Source organism: Balaenoptera borealis (assembly GCF_965194805.1).
Source record: "Balaenoptera borealis genome assembly, chromosome: 10".
Classification (NCBI taxonomy): domain Eukaryota; kingdom Metazoa; phylum Chordata; class Mammalia; order Artiodactyla; family Balaenopteridae; genus Balaenoptera; species Balaenoptera borealis.
In genome coordinates this window covers 109,846,300-109,864,567 of record NC_138874.1, presented here as the reverse complement: position 1 = coordinate 109,864,567, position 18,268 = coordinate 109,846,300, and the positions used below count along the sequence as shown (strand labels likewise).

At 44.7% G+C, this 18,268-nt stretch overlaps 1 protein-coding gene across 2 annotated transcripts in view; it reads left to right on the top strand.

Moving 5' to 3' along the window:
• The window catches only part of CPXM2 (carboxypeptidase X, M14 family member 2), a 132,504-nt gene that overhangs the window by 15,955 nt on the left and 98,281 nt on the right, over positions 1 to 18,268 (top strand). For both annotated transcript variants that reach the window (XM_082406951.1, XM_082406952.1), the window contains exon 3: positions 15,731 to 15,840. In XM_082406951.1, the coding sequence (XP_082263077.1) occupies positions 15,731 to 15,840 (110 nt within the window). The remainder of the gene's footprint in view (positions 1 to 15,730; positions 15,841 to 18,268) is intronic.

The window sequence follows — 18,268 nt, the reverse complement described above, 5'->3', positions numbered from 1 at the left end:
AGGAACAAGTGCCACTGAGAGTCTGTGATGGTTTGTTACACAGCAATAGCTGACAAATACGGTGAAGATGAAAACCCTCATTTTCTAAAAAGTTGCATCGTGTTCTGTCGAATGGATGTTCTATAATTTAACCTCTTAAGTGAAGGACATTTAGGTTGTTTCCAATATTTTGCTGCTATAAAGAGTATCGCAGTGAACTTAGCGTATATCCTGTCAGTTACCATGCATTGGTTGCAGAATAACCCCCTGCTTGCCATTCAGAGGCCACCGTGATTTGACTTATTTCTGGCCTCTGCCTCGCTTTTTTTTTTTCCAACCAGACAGGAGCTTGTTTCTCAGACATGCCCTATGCTGAAAGCTCACTCACGTGTTTCCTCCGAAGGGAACTGGGCAAGCGTCTCAGTTGGTGATGCAGAGGCAGCTTTGGGGTCCGGCTCTACCCTTGCTGGCTGTGATGCTCTGGGCAAGTTACTGTCTCTATGACTTAGTTTCCTCCTCTGTAAAGAGGGGATAATATGTCTTTTATAGGGTTTTGTGGAGATGAAATAATGTGTGCCGAGTGGAGTGTACGCAGTAAGCTGTCAGCAAACATAAGCTCTGATTTTTATTTGCTGTCTTGGGACTTTTCATGCCTTAGTTATAGGAGTTGGCAGATATTTTTAAAGGATCAAATCGTAAATATTACACGCCTTATGGGCCAACAAGCAAAGTTGAGCATATTATGTTGGTACTTAAATAACCATTAAAAAAAGTAAAAAACGGTTGTTATCTCATGGGCCGTACAGACGTAGGCTGGGTTTGGCCCTCACTTGGGCTGTAGCTTGCTGGCTTCTGCCTTAGAACTTGATGGTTCTGCTGTAGCTTGCTGGATTCTGCTTTAGAACTTGATGGTTCTGCCTTAGAACTTGATGGTTCTGCTGTAGCTTGCTGGCTTGTGCCTTAGAACTTGATGGTTCTGCCTTAGAACTTGATGGTTCTGCTGTAGCTTGCTGGATTCTGCTTTAGAACTTGATGGTTCTGCCTTAGAACTTGATGGTTCTGCCTTAGAACTTGATGGTTCTGCTGTAGCTTGCTGGATTCTGCCTTAGAACTTGATGGTTCTGCCTTAGAACTTGATAGTTCTGCTGTAGCTTGCTGGCTTCTGCCTTAGAACTTGATGGTTCTGCCTTAGAACTTGATGGTCTGCCTTAGAACTTGATGGTTCTCTCGGAAGCCTGCCCTGATCACCTGTCTTTTGCTTTCCTGCATCTCTTCCTCGTGCTCCTGGCCCTCTCCTCTCTCCCGTCACAGTGATTCCTGTGCGTGGCTCTTCTGACATGGGAGGCTGTGAATGTTTATAAGCGGCTCCCTGTCTGATTCACCTCAGGAAATGCCCAGCGTCGGTAGCAGCAGCTCTTGACCAGAGTAACAAACCTGTTTATCGCGCGCCCGCGCTGTGTCGGCACTAGTGTTCTGGGGTAGAGATCAGGTGTTCCATGCGTGTTGAAGTGGATTCTCCATGGCCCAGATCAGCAGGACTGGCCCTCCACAGGAAGTGCTCTTTGATCTGTAGGAAAGAAGCTTGATTTCCTGCCATCATGGAAATAGGGTGGTTTCCCAAAGCAGTACATGTCGGTGAATGGCGCGCCCTCAGCACTCTGCCTTGTGTTGGGTTGGGTGAGATTTGAGGCCTCTAGCAGGTACGGTGCTTGGGGATTGACCTACCTTGTGTGTGAAACTTGAGGGTTTTCCTTTGTATCACAGACAGTTTGGCTTTTCATCCAAGCCCTTGCTGTGAGCCTTGCCCTTTGTTGCAGGGCCAGATGGCTCTCGGAGGCTCAGCTTGGTCGTCCCCCAGATGTCTGGCACAGCTGTGGAGGGCGGTAGAGTGAGTCCCAGATTCCTGATTTGGGAGGAGACGGGGCCGACATGGTCTCAGCTGCCCTGGAAGATGCTGTGATAAAGGATCACATCTGTATTTCGGATTCCTTTGGAAGTGAGATGGGAAGTGAGGGGTGGCAATTGGGACAGAATCACACCACCCTCTTGGACAAGCCTTGGTTGGGAAGCCTGAAAGATGTGGACACTGGAAAACCCAGGGCTCCTCCATCCTTGTTACTTCTTCCACTTTCAGCTCCATCTCAGCCATGTCTAAAAAGTTCTTCAATCTCTAAAATGAAACCTGTGTCCCCTGAGGTTTTTCTAGCCTCTTGCACTTTGGAGAGATTTATTTTTTCCTCCAGTGGTTTTGCTGTGGCAGGGTCTTCACTGGGTCAGATCAGGGGCCCTGGGCTCGTGCCTTCTGCAATTGACGGCACACTGAGTGTGTTGATTGACACCGTGTGGGCAGCCCAGGGCCATGGGCTTCAGAAGCTTCAGTCTGAAACCAGAGCCACAGTGGACTTGCCGGCCTAGAAATACCTCCCAGACAAGGGGTCAGGGAACAGAGCTCTGATGTGTTAGTAGCACTGGTTTCGTGGCACTAAAAGGTTCCATTCCTTTCTATCACCCAGTTGACCCCAGCTGTGGTTGTGGGTGACCAAGATCACACTAGCCCATCATTGGAGGAGGGATTCTAGCGCTGCAGCTCCTGTGAATCCTCATGACAGAGGCCAGCACGTGTGCTCTTGTCGCTCTTGGAGTTTTGTTCTTGTGACACTGTCAGCCTTCATTCCATCTTCTCAAAACTTCTGTGTGAGACCGTCTTTATTCTACATTGCTGACTCTGGATGGATTTAGCAGAAAACCCAATTCACCTTGTCACGTGCTAAAACTTAAAAAAAAAAGAAATTTAACCCACTTGAAGTGGAAGTTCTTTTAAAATTGATTTCTTTACTGCTTTATTAGACATTTTGAACTATGAAAATAGTGAATGCGCCTTGTAGAATATTTGGAAGATACAGCAAAACGCAAAGAAGAAAATGAAAGGAATCTTCAGTCTTATCTTCCAGAGATAACCATGGTCAACATTTTGGAGTGTGTCTCTCCAATCTTTCCTCTGTGTGTGTGTGTGTGTGTGTGTGTGTGTGTGTGTATACAAGAACAACATCACAGGTATGTGTATAGATCACACACACACTTTTTGCAAAATTGAACTAGTCTTATTTTGTGACCTATTCTCATTTAATGTGCTGTTACTTTCTCATCATAAAATATTCTTTTACAACATTACGTAACATTATTTTCCATTTTATGATGGTTTCCTGACTATTATTATGTTTTTTAATGTTCACGTTGTTTCCAGTTCTTCCCTGTTGTGGGCAGTTCTGCCCCGCATCCTGGTGTCCGTGGCTTTGCTCACCTACTCCTTGGGCTTGTTAACTTGAGGAGGAACTGCACAGATGTGATCCCTGTCCTCCAGAAAAGTTTATACCAACTTGTGCTTTTATCAGCTTTTACCCACTTTCTATTAGTGTGTGTGTGTGTGTGTGTGTGTGTGTGTGTGTGTGTGTGTGTGTTGATTTATAAGAGCTCTTTATATATGAAGGACAGGGCCCCTCTATTGATACATTGCAATACAGTGCAGTGAAGAACTCTGAAAGCAAACTGAGTGGAGATCAAAGCGTAGTCCTTGGCTCACTAGCTGTCTGACCTTGGGCATGATGTTTAACCTCTTTGTTCCTCAATTTTCTCAAATATAAAAGGGGGATAATATTTGGACATACCCAAGGATTGGGATAAGTATTAAATAAGATGACTTGAACGAAGCACTCACAACAGTGGCTGACACATGGTAAATGCTCAATACGGGTTACTATTACCTTATTAGGTCCCATTGAATGAGCTTCCTATCCGTCATTCACTGGGGCACTGGCCATCTTTCTTCTGATAGAGGCTGAGTTGGAAGACGTGTCTTGGCATGAGAACCAAATGGGTGCGAATGCACCCCAAAAGGTGCAGGCATCCCCACTCCCAGCTGTAGGCGGCTCTAGACCAGGGCATTGCTCCCCCGAGAGGAGTAGAGCCTGTGAGGAAAAGTGGAACCATGCTCCCCGAGGGCATCCTGCTTCCAAGAGGGAGGAGGGGAGGGCAGAGCTGAACTATACACACCATTTATCGGTGCCTGTGTACCAGTCAGACAGGTTACCCCAAGGGCAGAGTGAATCAGGTAGCAGAGAGAGGTATGGAACTCCCCTCAGGAACATCCCTCCTCATGGAAGCCAGGAGCGAAGAAGTGTTCCCTTTAGCCTATGCCTACAAGTTTAAAATTGTTTCATCTTCCTGGAGAACTGTGTTTTTTTTTCCTATTGTGTATTGACTTTCTTTATGACTAATACTACTTTTTGACTTAAAAAAATCTATTTTATGTGACATTAAAGAAGCTATATAGCAATTTAAAAATTTTTGTTTAAGCTTGGATTATCTTTTATAAAGGCCTGAACCGTGTAGGAACATAGAATAATCTGTTCCTTGAAAGTGTGAAAGAACTAGGCTATAAATTCATCTGAGCTGGGCACTTTCCATAGAAGAATTTCTTTGATAATTCTTTACTTTCTTTCATGGTTCTTGATCTATCAGGTTTTTTTATTCTTTTGAGTTCATATTGATAAATTTTATTTCTCAAGATATCATCACTCCATTAATATATTTTCTTTTTGAAACTTATTTGTTCATTTATTTTAGAGCAGTTTCACATTTACAGAAAAATGGGAGGAAAGTGTAGAATTCCCATATACCTCCCCTCCTGCTCTAGTTTCTACTATTAGTAACACCTTGCATTTGTGTGGTGCATTAAGAGTATTGATACCTTCTTATAAACTAAAGTCTATAGTTTTCATTAGTGTTCACTCTTTTTGTTGAACATTCTATGGGTTTGGACGAAGATGTAATGACATGTATCTACCATGTATAATACAGAATAGTTTCACTGCCCTAAAAGTCTCCTGTGTTCATCCTATTCATTCCTCCTTCCCCCAAACCTCTGGCAAGCACTGTCTCCAGATTTTGTCTTTTCCAAAGTGTCATATAGTTGGAATCATACAGTATGTAGCCTTGAAAGACTGGTTTCTTTCACTTGGCAATTTACATTTAAGGTTCCTCCAGGTCTTTTCATGGTTTGCTTGAGAGCTCATTTCTTTTGCTCATGGAATCATATTCCATTAATGGCTGTACCACATACATTTGTTTATTTATTCATCTATTGAAGGACATCTCAGTTGTCCCCCAAATTTTGGCAGTTAAGAATAAAACTGCTATAAATATTCATGTGCAGGTTTTTGTGTGGGCATAAATTTTCAGCTCATTTGAGTAAATACCAGGGATCGTGACTGCTGGATCATATGATAAGAGTATGTTTAGTATTATAAGGAGTTGTGTCTCTTTTATAGTGCCCCATCCATCAAAAAAATTCAGTGTTACTTCTCTCCTTTTTTAAATTTGTTTTCAGTTTTTTTGTCCTTTTAATATTCTGATATCTTTACATGTTTGTTACCCCATCACTGATGTGATTTTCTGCAGTAGTATTTCTGCTTGTACCGCTTTGTATAGAATATTTCCTACTTTTATTGTGAAATAAAACATACATATAGAAAAAGTCCATAAAATATATGTTCTGTTAACAAATAATTATAAAGCCAATCCCTATGTAACCATCACCTGGGTCAAGAAGTAGAGCATCGTCAATCTCCCCATCACATCTTTCTCCCTTCAGCTCTAGAGGTTGCCTCTATCCCAACTTTGTTAACATTTCCTTAGTTTTCTTTATAGTTTTACCACTTATGTTTGTATTTCTAAATGAGTTTGGCCTGTTTTTGGAATTTATATAAGTGAAATTATACCGTGTATATTCAGTCATGTCGTGTATCATTCTATCAGTGTTATACTTGTTTGGTTCATTCATTTTCATTCCATCATAGGAATACACAACAATTTCTTTATCCATTTTAATGGTGAAGGACATTTGACTTGTTTGCAGTTTCTATCTCGTATGAAAAGTGCTGCCAATGAAAATTCTTGCACACACATCCTAGTGTCCACAGGCTTGAGTTTCTCCTGGTGTGTATACAGTTAGGCATGGAATGACTGGGTTCAACTTGACTGTTGAACAAATGCTCAGTTGTTTTCCTCCATGGCCATGGCATCCTAATTTCCCATCAGCATGGTGTGGGGCTGCCATGGCCCGCATCCTGAACAACTGTTGTATGATCGGACTTTAATATTTTGCCAGTCTACTGGGTGTATAATGGTTAACTCATTGTGATTTCATTGACATTTGCTAATTGCTAATGAAGTTGAGCATCTTTTCATATATTTATTTGTCTTTTGGGGTGAAATTCCTGTTCAATGTTTTTCACATAGATTTATCCATTCTAAGTATGAGCTCTGACTTTATAGCGTTTGTAGCAAACATGTTCTTTGCTTCTGTGACTTAATTTTTGTTCCTATGGGCTCTTTTAATAAACAGAAATTCTTAATTATGATGTAGTCAAATATATCAGTCTTCTTTATGGTTGCTACTATTTGTGATTTCTTTAAGAAATTCCTTTTTAAAAAGTCATAAAGATATTTTATACTACTTTCTAACGCTTTCTGATTCCTTTTTTCTCTTTCTCATTTACGTCTTTATATATTAGAATGGATTTTGTTTGTTTGTGATATGAGATTGAAGTTCAATTTAATTTTTTTTCTTGTAAGAACCCAGATGGAATAATAATTGTTTCCCCACTATTTTGCAGTGCTGCCCGTATGTGTTGGATAGTGAGTGTCCATATATGCTTGGCTCTGTTTTCAGGCTCCCAGTTCTCTTCTTTATCATTAATTCATTTTTCTACCCGTACATAAAATATCTCACTCTCTTAATTATAGCTTTATGATAAATCTTGATATCTGATAGAGCAGAACTTTGTTCTTCTTCAAAAGTTTCGGTTATTATTGACCCACTGAAAGTGTGTGTGCGCACACACACATTTACACCATGTAGTCAATTCTTTACAGACTCTCCTGGAATTTTTATTAGAGTTGCATTAATTCCATAAAATCAATTAGGGGAGAATTTACATATTTATATTGAGTTTTCTAATCCACGAACATGTATATCTCCGTATTTCTTAGATCTTTCAAAATATATCTCAATACATGGGCCTTGCACATTTTTAAATAGATTTATTCTTAGATAATTGACATCCTGTGATGCTTTTAATTTCAGTTTTCTAATTCTCTTTTGCTGGTGTACAGGAGTACAGTTAATGTTTGAATGTTGATTTTATACCCAGCAACTTTGCTAAACTCTTATTAATTATAAATTTATTCATATATTAACTTGGATTTGGGTACAGAATCAATGTACACTAAATAATGACAGTTTTCTTTTTCCTTTCCATGTTTCAAGGCTTTTATTTATTTTTCCCTACTGCATTGGCAAAGAGCTTAGTTCAAAAATAATAGATCTTTCCTTGTATGTTTTAATTCTGCCTTTGGATTTTTAGTTTTCTTGATGTTTGGCTTATCTTAAATATTTTCTATCTTTTTTTTCAGCATATCCTTTTCATGGCAAGTAGAGGCCATGTCTCTTGCACTATACTTAGGGTGAACAACATTTTCTTGGTTATTACATCAAACCACATTATTTCTTTTGGAGCCTTTTGGATGGTGTACCTCTTTTAATGTTTTGTTCTTTACTCATCTTTGAATGAGTCAGATTTTCTCCCCTGGGGACAGTCTAAGCCTTTCCTCAGATCTACAGATGTTGACCAGGTCAACAGGCAAAACCCCCAGTACAGTTTCCACTTTCTAGCAGCCTTTTATCTTTTACATATTTTTGCTCTTCTTAGGTGCGAACTCCTTCCCTCACTGCTGGTTTTTAGACACTGTGATCTGATGGGATTCATGGGGAGCTATAATCACCTTCATACGCGGTTATCAGTGTTCTTGTGCCCTCACTGTCAGACTGCCACACCTCCCCTACCTCCTGTCCAGTTGTGTTTTAAGAACTTCTGATCCAAACAGCTGTAGAAACTTGGCTGGGGGGAGAGGTGAGCACCCAGCCACCTCAGAAAGCCCCATCTGGGCTTTAGAGATAGATGTCCAATTTTCTAGTTGCTGCAGACCCTGGGTTTCAAAATGGAGGCATTCAAGAGGGGTGAAGGGTTTTTCAGTCCCTCCTCTGGTCATCTCCATTTTTTTCCCCAACTGTCTCCATTGGACTCACATGGTGAATGTTCTTCCACCTCTGGCGTTAGGTTGAAGCACTGTTGGCAGTCTTTACTTATCTGTCTCTTCATAGTTTTTTAGGATGAGTTTGAGAGAGGCTGCAAATCTTTAAGCTGGAGTGCCCCAAAGTCTATGATGCCTCCGTACAACTGGCGACTTTATGAATTACGGTAAATAACCCTGAACACATTATGAGAAGGTTGTCCCTTTTAAGATCCCTTAAAAAAGCTTTTTCTTTTTTTTTTTAATAAATTTATTTATTTATTTGTTTGTTTTTTAGTTTTGGCTGTGTTGGGTCGTCGTTGCTGTGCGCCAGCTTTCTCTAGTTGCGGTGAGCAGGGGTTACTCTTCGTTGCAGTTTGTGGGCTTCTCACTGTGGTGGCTTCTCTTGTTGCGGAGCACGGGCTCTAGGCACGCAGGCTTCAGTAGTTGTGGCATGTGGGCTTAATAGTTGTGGCTTGTGGGCTCTAGAGTGCAGGCTCAGTAGTCGTGGCACACGGGCTTAGTTGCTCTGTGGCATGTGGAATCTTCCCGGGCCAGGGCTCGAACCCGTGTCCCTTGCATTGGCAGGCAGATTCTTTTTTTTTTTTAAATAAATTTATTTATTTGTATTTATATTTTTATTTTTGGCTGTGTTGGGTCTTCGTTTCTGTGCGAGGGCTTTCTCTAGTTGCGGCAAGCGGGGGCCACTCTTCATCGCGGTGCACGGGCCTTTCACTGTCGTGGCCTCTCTTGTTGCGGGGCACAGGCTCCAGACGCGCAGGCTCAGTAGTTGTGGCTCACGGGCCCAGTTGCTCCGCGGCATGTGGGATCTTCCCAGACCAGGGCTCGAACCCATGTCCCCTGCATTGGCAGGCAGATTCCCAACCACTGCGCCACCAGGGAAGCCCAAAAAGCTTTTTCTTTTGAAGTAATTATAGACCCACGGGAAATTGCAAACAAATGGGTCTTGTTCTCCCTTCAGTCTGCTTCCTCCAGTGCATTTTGGGTAACTGGTACAATAATAAAATCAGGCCATTGACATTGGTACAGTCCACAGAGCATGTTCGGACCCCACCAGTTATGCATGTGCGTGTATGGCTGTGCATGTGTGTGTGTACGTGGTCCTACGCACGTATAGTTTCATGGAAATAAACACCACAGATACAGGACAGTTCCATCACCATAAGGCTTCCTGGTGCTACCCCTTTATAGCCACACCCTCCCTTCCTCAGTTGCTAACTTCTGGCAACCGCTCATCTTTGTCCTGTTTCTATAGTTTTGTTTTTTAAGAATGTTAGGTAAATGGAATCATACAATATACAATTTTTTGAGATTGGCTTTATTCCCTCAGCATAATTCTCTTTCACTCTTTCTGAGTTGGATAAATAGACTTAGTTTGGTATTAATATGATGTAATAGTCAGGAAAAGCTAAGCCTGTTAAAAATTATTAGTACTGAAGTGTGCCATGCATACAGAAAAGTCTAGAAATCATAAGGATATAACTTATTGGGTTGTCACCTACACCGCTCCCATATAATGTGAATGCGCCATTATAACTGTCATTTTGACCAGAAACAGAGCATGAGCAGAACCTCTGAGGCCTTCCTCCTGTTCCTGCTCACAGATAACCACTGTCAGAGATGATTTTTGCCTGTTTTGAGCCTATATTCATGGAATCATACATTGTATTCTCTTTGTGGCTGATTTCTTTCACTCAATATTATGTTTATGAGATTCATCCATGTTGTGTAGAGCTATGGCTCACTTATTTTCATTAGTTTATAGTTTCCTATTGCATGACTATCCCACAATTTATTCATTCTCATATTAGTGGACATTTGAATTGTTTTCAGTTTTCGGCTATTACATATAGTTCTGCTAGGATCGTTCTTGCATGAATCTTTTGGCATACGTATGAATGTTTTTCTGTTGCGTGTATACCTAGAAGTAGAATTGCTGGGTCATAGGGTGTGAGGATCTGTAGTAAATACTCCTAGAGAGTTTTCCAAATTGGTTGTACCAGGTAACACTTGTGCCAGCAGTGTTGTTTCACTTCCTCACCAACATTTGATATTGTGTCTTTCTAGTTGTATTCGTATTCATGGGTATGTACTGGTATCTCACTGTGGTCTTACTTTGCATTTTCCTGAAAGCTAATGACTAATGTTTACTCACCATTAAGATATATTCTTTTTCGAATGCCTCTTCAGCTCTTTTGTTCATTTTTCTTCTTATTGATTTATAGGATGGTTTTTTGTTTGTTTGTTTGCTTTTCTTAAAAATATTGTGGATGTGAGTCCTTTGTTATTAATATGCATAGTAAATACCTTCTCACACTCTGGCTTACGTTTTCATTCTAGTAATTGTGTCTCTAGAGTAACAGATCTTCTTAAATTTAATATAGACCATTCATCAATATTTTCCTTTAGTACTTTTGTTTCACATTTAAACTGTTTTTTTTAACCTACCCCAAGGTCATGAATATATTTTTCTATGTTATCTTCTAGTAATAAGATTTCTTTTGACATTAACATATTTCCATTGAAATTACTTGACTTAAATAAAAATTAAGTAATAGTAATCAATTAAGCAATAGTGCCTGGAAAAATTCATGGAGATGATAAGCAAAGGATTGAGGTTTGAGAAGTGCTATTTTGAACCAATTATTCCTTTTTTGGCTTTATAAGCGATATGTAAAGAACAGACTTAATTTTCCATGACGATGCAGACATAGTGATTATTAGTTATATTGGATTGTATTACAAATTCATTCATTCACGTGGGAAACACCGATTTGGGCTTTGGGACTTCAGTGATGGGAACTCATAGTTGCTGCCCTGGGACATTCACAGTGTGGTCTGTACCTTTCTTAGGTGGGGGTGGGTAGGATGAGAGGGATGGGTGTTGAGGGACGAAGTCTCTGGAGGCTTTGCATGTGAGGCCACCACTGATCTGAGGTCGGAGCTTCTAGATTACACGAGGGTCTGGCAGGCTCCAGGCATGAGTGGCTTCCACCAGCGTGGGCTGATACCCAGCTCCCTGAGAGTTTCCTCTGCCTGACCCCCTGGGGCCTGGGAAAGAGAATCCCAAGTTTGTGTAGCGTTACAGGTAAGGGACACCAGCCAACCAGGGTCTCAAAAGATTCACTTGGGAGCCTTAGACTAGGGCCTGGGCCCCTCTGCCGTCCCATGGATCAGAGTCTCTGGGGAGGGGGTCTAGGCATCTTTTTTTTTTTTTCTCTCCAGAAGATTCTGATGTTGGGTCAGGGTGAGAACTGCCTGAAGGAGTCCAGAAGTGAGGGAGGAGCTTTCCAAGGGTGATTCGATAAGACTGGGATTAACTCCTTTGCAAGACCCCAAGGGAGGCGTGCCCTCTGAGAAGCCAGCGACTTCTGAGACAGGCAAAGAGCCACTGCAAACACTCTCCAGTGCACCAGGAAGGGCCCTCACACTCTCCCTGATCCAAGAGAATGTCAAGTTCAGAAAGGCAAAGGAAAGAATGTTCTAAGACTTATTTGGTTTATAGGCGACCATGAAAGCCAAAGTTCAGGATGGCTGTGAGCTTGCCCCTGGCAGTGCTCTCGAGGTCCTGGAGAATTCTTTGCTCTGTTTCCAGCAGACTTCACAGCAGGCCAGAAGACCTTGGACTCTGAGCCCCCTTCTGCCAACTGGTGACCCCCGTCCCAGCCTCACTTCCTGTCTTCCCTGTGACCCCAAATGCCACGATGCAACTTGGCATTTGTACCACCCTGTTGAGTTTTCAAGTCAAAGGGAGGTGGCGTAAAGACCCGTGCCTGGGATTTTATGTCACACTTGATTTTCAAATTCTAACTCAGATACTTAGGAGCTGCTTAACTCTGTGTAAGCCTCTTTGAGTCTTTGTTTATGTGTAAAATGGGGATGGTAATGCCCATCTCTCACGGTTCTTGTGAAGATTAAATGACAAAGTGTCTTCAGAGGGTCTGGCTCATGGTAGTTGCTTGCATTGCTTCCCAAACCTTTTAAAATGATTCTCTTGACTCTCATAACAGCCTCCCCTGCAGACAGGTTTAGGGCATTGAGGGTGTTGGGGTTGACACTCCTGATTCAGAATTCCAACTTAAACACTCTAGTCTGACTGTGCTGCATAACTTATAGGTCACAAAATTAAATGCCATGAGCACTTCTGATTTGTTACAGAGCTGGTGTGCGCATAGGGTAATTGATGGTGGTGAGAATAATAAATATATGCCATAGTGCTAATGTCCATTTTGTAAAGTGGCTGCAATACAGAGAATGTTAGCCAGGGACAGATTTAACTAAACGTGTGTGTGCCTGTGTGCACTTGTCGAAGGGGAGGTGTGGAATGAGGCAGAGGGTCCCCTTTTCGCCCACGTCCTGGGAACAGAGCTCAGGCCTGGGAAGCAGTGCCCCACAGCACAGGGTGTTCTCAAGAGCCACGCTGCCTGGAAGAGAAAAGTCGAGTCATCTTTGACGACTGTCACTCTTTCCTCCAGATTATGACACATCTCCCATCTCTAATTAATATTTTCCTGAAGTGTTCTTTTCACACATTTTTTTTCATGTTCTCCTCACCCACATGCTTCTCAGGATTAGAGTTTTTTTCCTCTTTGAAATAACAAAAATGTGATTTGATGGTAAAGGGTTTTGTTTGTTTTTGGAGGAGGAACAGGGAGCTGTCTCGAGGGCTGTTCAGGGGCGGCTGCTGGAACAGCTTGGCCCAGGAGCTGAGTCCTGGCTGAGTTACTGCCAGAGCCACCTCAGTGCAGCCTGGCTGGGGACTTAGAACACAGGGGAGGGGTGAAGAGCTGGGAATGAGCTGCCCATTGATTTCAAGCACTCTCTCAACCTAGTAATTATCTCCTCAATTGACATTATAATCTTGATCATAATACCAACATATCACGCTCCAGTAATGATGCCATCACTCTGCCTGGCCTTTTGACTTTCTGATTGTGGAGATTTAGATTAAGCTTTGAAACACTTGTGTCTCCTCCATTTATTTGATCCTCCAGGCAGCACCCCTGGCTTCCTCAGTAATATTTTCTAAAGATGGAGAAAAGTCCTGCCTGTTGGGAGGTGGTATCATGATTGACTGCTCTCTGGACAGGGGCCGGATGTATATTTGAGAATTTAAAAGCACAGGAATTCTAGCTCCTTGCTTCACCTTCGCATTGCTTTTGGAGTTCTTTGGCAGGTAGAGTGCACGGGGCCCTTTTAGGGGGAGTCACTGCGCAGAGCACTCAGCTCTTATTGTACCATGTGGGGTGTGTGTGTGTGTGTGTGTGTGAGTGTGTGTGTGTCTGTGTGTGTATGTCTCTGTGTGTGTCTGTGTGTGTGTGTGTCTGTGTGAATGTGTGTGTGAGTGTGTGTGCGTGTGTCTGTGTGTGTGTGTCTGTGTGTGAGTGTGTGTGTGTGTCTGTGTCTCTGTGTGTGTCTGTGTGTGTGTGTGTCTGTGTGTGTGTGTCTGTGTGTGAGTGTGTGTGTCTGTGTCTCTGTGTGTGTCTGTGTGTGTGTGTCTGTGTGTGTCTCTGTGTGTGTGTGTCTGTGTGTGTGTGTGTCTGTGTGAGTGTGTGTGTCTGTGTGTGTCTGTGTGTGTGAGTGTGTGTGTGTGTGTGTGTGTGTGTGTGTGTGTGTGTGTCTGGCACATTATTCCAGCAGTATTTTCAGCAAGAATCTGAGGTTATGATGGGAGTGGGGTAAATTTTCTAAGCAGTTGTCTGAAGATGCCCTTTTGACTGTTGACAGATAGTGGGTTCTAGATTCTCATTTCTTTCCCTCAGCCCTTGGATGCAGGAGTGGCCAGTGAGAAGCCTCTGTTAGTGTGATTGTCTCTTATCTCCTGGAAGTCATGGCCAAGGCAGGAATTGTGGCTGGGGTGGGGCCGCTTGTCTGCTTCCTACCCTCTCTGCCCTTCTGGAGTTCCTGTTTTGAAGATACGGAGGTTTCCTTGAGACGGCTGATTCATTCTGTGGGTTTTGTTAGGCTTACTGCCTTTGGGGCTGTGGTAGCAGCAGTCCCCCACTGTGTCAAAGTCCAGGCGGCAGCTGAGTGGCTGAAGTTCCGCAGATGTCTCCTCAAGGACCAAGAGGTGGCCTCGAGAGCTGGCCAGGTTTCTTAATCATCCTGTGTCATTTTCTTTCCCATGTGGTATTGTTCTACACTGCGGGTGAGTCCAAGGATAAGTCCAAGGCAGCTTATTTTGCTTCTTTTGGACGTTGAGTAGACCTGCCAAAAATCTTGAGAATGATCACGAGGCCACCCGAAGCCTTCCGAATTCTGGGGCAGCGTCAGGCCGGTGCCAGCGGCACTGTCACCTCCTCTCTTGTGCCCTTTACCACGCTGGGCACCGGTACCTCTGCTTCCCTGTGCTAGTACAGGCAGCCTCCCGGCAGATGTGGGCAGGGGAGAGCGTGGCATCGTTTGAAAGCCCGGAGCTGAGAATCTGGAGACCGAGATCTGAGGCGTGGCTCTGCCGCTGGCAGGGACGCCTTGGGTGGTTCACCTCAAGTCTCGGGGCCTCGGTTTCCTCTTCTGAGAACTCAAGGGGAGGACTTGATGGCGTCTCAGGTCCTGGCAGGTCTGAATTCCTCTGGCTGCAGCACCTGGACAGACTTTCTACCTGGTGCCCACAGAGCATGCCCTGCGGCCACTGTTTTGCCAGGCTCCTCCAGCCGCCCAGGACCAGAAGGGCTTTTTCCCTGCAGGGGTTTGTTGTGGACGGACAGACACGCTCACGTCCCCAGGTATCCCAGGGATCCCCAGGGGCACTTCCATCTCAGCAGTGACCCACACGGCTTTTAAAATTTGCCTCTGTTACCTTAGGGATTTTTCACAGAAGTACATTTTGTTCACTTCTCCTCCCGAGTGTTTGTTTTCTTTCTCCAGGGCCAGATTTGAAGAAGATAGCATCACTTGGAGATTTCCAGCCCCGTGGTAGGGTGGGTGGTGAGAATAGCAGCCCAGGAGTCAGGAGGCCTGGGATCCAGCCCCAGGGCTGCTGTTAAAGCTCTTATCCGTAGGGACGATGGGCTGGATTGGGAGGATGGCCGAGGCCCTGCCCAAGTGCCAGCGTCTTATTCCAGGGGCAGCTTGGACAAAACCGTGTTGAGTAGAAATTACCAGTTTTGCCAGGAATGGAAGACAATAGTTTTTTTTGTTTGTTTGTTTGTGTTTTTCTGTTGCTCTGCTCATTAGTATTCACAATACAAAGGCAAGAGTTGCTGAAGCAAAATCAACAAGTTCTGATTAATTTGCAGAGCCTCAGCCATGGAATCGTTCTGAAATTTCTAACCAATAACTCTCCCTGGCTGAGTCACACTGCGGAAGGATCCTTAATTGGAAACAGCCTCAGACAGTAGCACGGACAGCGTCAGACAGAAGGAATATCAGGGCAAAAACACCCAGAAAGGAAATGCCGACGAGAAGGAAAACTGGCATAATGTCAACAGTTGAATCGACAGTGTTGGTCCGGAAACGCTGCGCATACCAGCGAGTGGGGCTGCAACGCCGAGCGGGAGTGCAGGGGGAAGACAGAGAAGCACGTGGCCAGATTTAGAAAAGCAGAAGTTCGTTTCTGTCAACATCTGTCCTTGTTTTTAATAAGCATTGTCCTTTCCAGGTTGCCCGCCTCTTGGTCTGGAAACCTTAAAAATCACAGACTTCCAGCTCCACGCGTCCACTTCGAAGCGCTACGGCCTGGGGGCGCATCGGGGGAGACTCAACATCCAGGTACAGGCGCCGGCGCCGTGGGAAGGATTCTGACTGCGGGGCCGGTTGCTCTGGCCACAGACACAGCGATGGTTCATTGAGCTCGGGGCAGGCTCCGTGCCTGGCATTTAACACGAATTAGCTCTAATGCTCACGATGGGGAGGGCCTTGCTGCAGAATCCGCGTTTCAGAGAATGAGCCCTGAGACTCGGGATACGTGTCTTCTCCAGAGACTAGTTAGGAAAAAGGATGCTTCTGCTTCCTGGGCCCAGATCAGGTCACCTGCATGTGACTGATCTGTGAGGAAAGGGCAGGAGAGAAGGCTGGACCGCTGCGGCCGTGGGCGGGCAGTGGCCTTTGTCCTCTCTCGCCTCCCTGCTGATGCTTCTCACCTCTGCCACACGTGCTTCTTCCAGGCCGTTCCGTGGCTCCTTCCGCTGTGTTCCGCCGGGTCAGACCCTTAGCGGTGCTCATCGTGTCTGGCCTCCCTCCCCGAGGCTCAAAGGCCTCCGTAACCTTGGCCCTTGGTGCTGTCAAGGTCCTGCTCCTGGAAGGTGGGCTCTTCCAGGCTCCCTCCGTGCGCCGTGCGCTTCCTGGCTGCAGGCCTTTTCCCAAGCAGGTCCCCGGCCTGCAACGTCCCCTCCCTCCACTTTGCGCAAGCAGCGTAAACCCTGGGTCAGCCGTGACATCACGTCCTCGTGCTGCTCTCACAGCTTGTCGTAAATGTAGCCACTTATGCAGCACCGGTTTATTCTCTTACAGTTCCGGAGGATAGATGTGTTCTTTCTGGAGGTTCTCAGGGAGAATCGTTTCTTACCCTGTTCCAGCTTCTAGAAGCGCCCACATTCCTTGTTCTTCTAAGCCAGCGATGGCAGGTTGAGACCTTCTCAGGCTGCCATCTCTCTGGTTCTCTCTTCTGCCTCCCTCTTCCGCTCTTAAGGACTCTTATGAGTACAGTGAGCCCACCTGGATAGTCCGGGACCATCTCCCCATCCCAACCAACCTTAACTGCACCTGCAACCTTCATTCCCCTTTGTCACATAACTTCGAGTACTCACGGGTTCTAGGATTAGCACGTGACATCTTTGTTGGGAGGGGGGTGTTTTTCTGCCAACCCATCTCGGGTGCCTTTTCCCTCCTGCTCTGGCTCCAGCTGACCCACCCCTTCTCAAGTTGGCGTTTGATCCCATGCCATCCTATGTGGTTCTCCAAGAGTGTGGTTCCCTAAGATGTTAGTTTCTTTCCCCAACTGATCCATAACTGTGTGGTTTCCAAGCCCTTTGGCACATGCGCCGTCTCAGCCAGCCTCCGGGGAGGAAGGTAGTCCTTTCATGCTCACGATGTGGAGTCGTCAAGGCTGCAGTCGAGGCTCACAGCTTCCAAGCGGCACAGCTGACAACTCGTTCCCCCAGCTGTCACTGTAAACGTGCTACGGGCGGCCGCTGTGCTGAGAACTGGACAAGAGTGGATGAGACCCCTTCCCAGGGAGCCCCTGGGCTCAGCGGGGGGACATCTGAGCAGAGCTCCGACTCCAAGCATCTCTTCGAAGCCTCCTCTTGACCGCATCAAATAGACTTTCAAACCACTCAACCATAACCACTTTTCAGTTCGGAAGAATTCAGGTAGAACGTTTTCAGAACGAACTTTCATGAAATCTAAAGTTGGTTTAAAAATATTTGTTCTTCTTCTTTTTTAATAACAGCTGTTAAGAAACATTTGGATGTGTACAGCTGGACACTGTTTTACCAGAGGATGCACTCTCAAAGTGCAGACAGGAGTACCTGCTAATAATCCGAGTGCCTCTAGCATCTATTGTGGGCTGCAGTCCTCCAAGTAAATAAAGTCAGACCTGAGCAGGGCTACATCCAAATGCCTGCAGGCCTGCTTCCTGCATTACTTAGTGGAGCTGTCATCTGATGTCTGGATTCTTTCTCTAGAAATGAAGTTATCCTTTATGAAAGAGGAAGTGTTCACATTTATCCACACTTCCGGTCAGAAATGGAGAGGCCCAATTAGTCCTAAATATGTGGGGCGGGGGCAGAAGATGGGGGTCATGTGCTTCCAGTTGGGAATCCCATGGGCAGAGTGGACACGCCACGTGCAGTCCAGTCAGGCAGGCTGAGTTCAGACCTTGACCTTGACACATCTAGATTTTGGGACTTTTGGAACAATTATCTCACGTCTCTGAGCCTTAGTTGCCTCATCAGAAACATGGGAGTCCCAGGCACTCACAGGATTCCTTGAGCAGTGAAATTAGATGATTTATAATTTTAAAACATTTACTGGAATTTCTCACTCCTCTGCTTAAAGCGTTCGGTAGCTTTAAGGACACCCTTTGGTGGGTCCCACTTTCCAGAATTGGTGCCACGTGAAGCGTGATTCCACTGCCACAGGTGCCCCAAAATGCATCTTCCCACACATGCAGTTTAAACATAACTACATCTTGTCT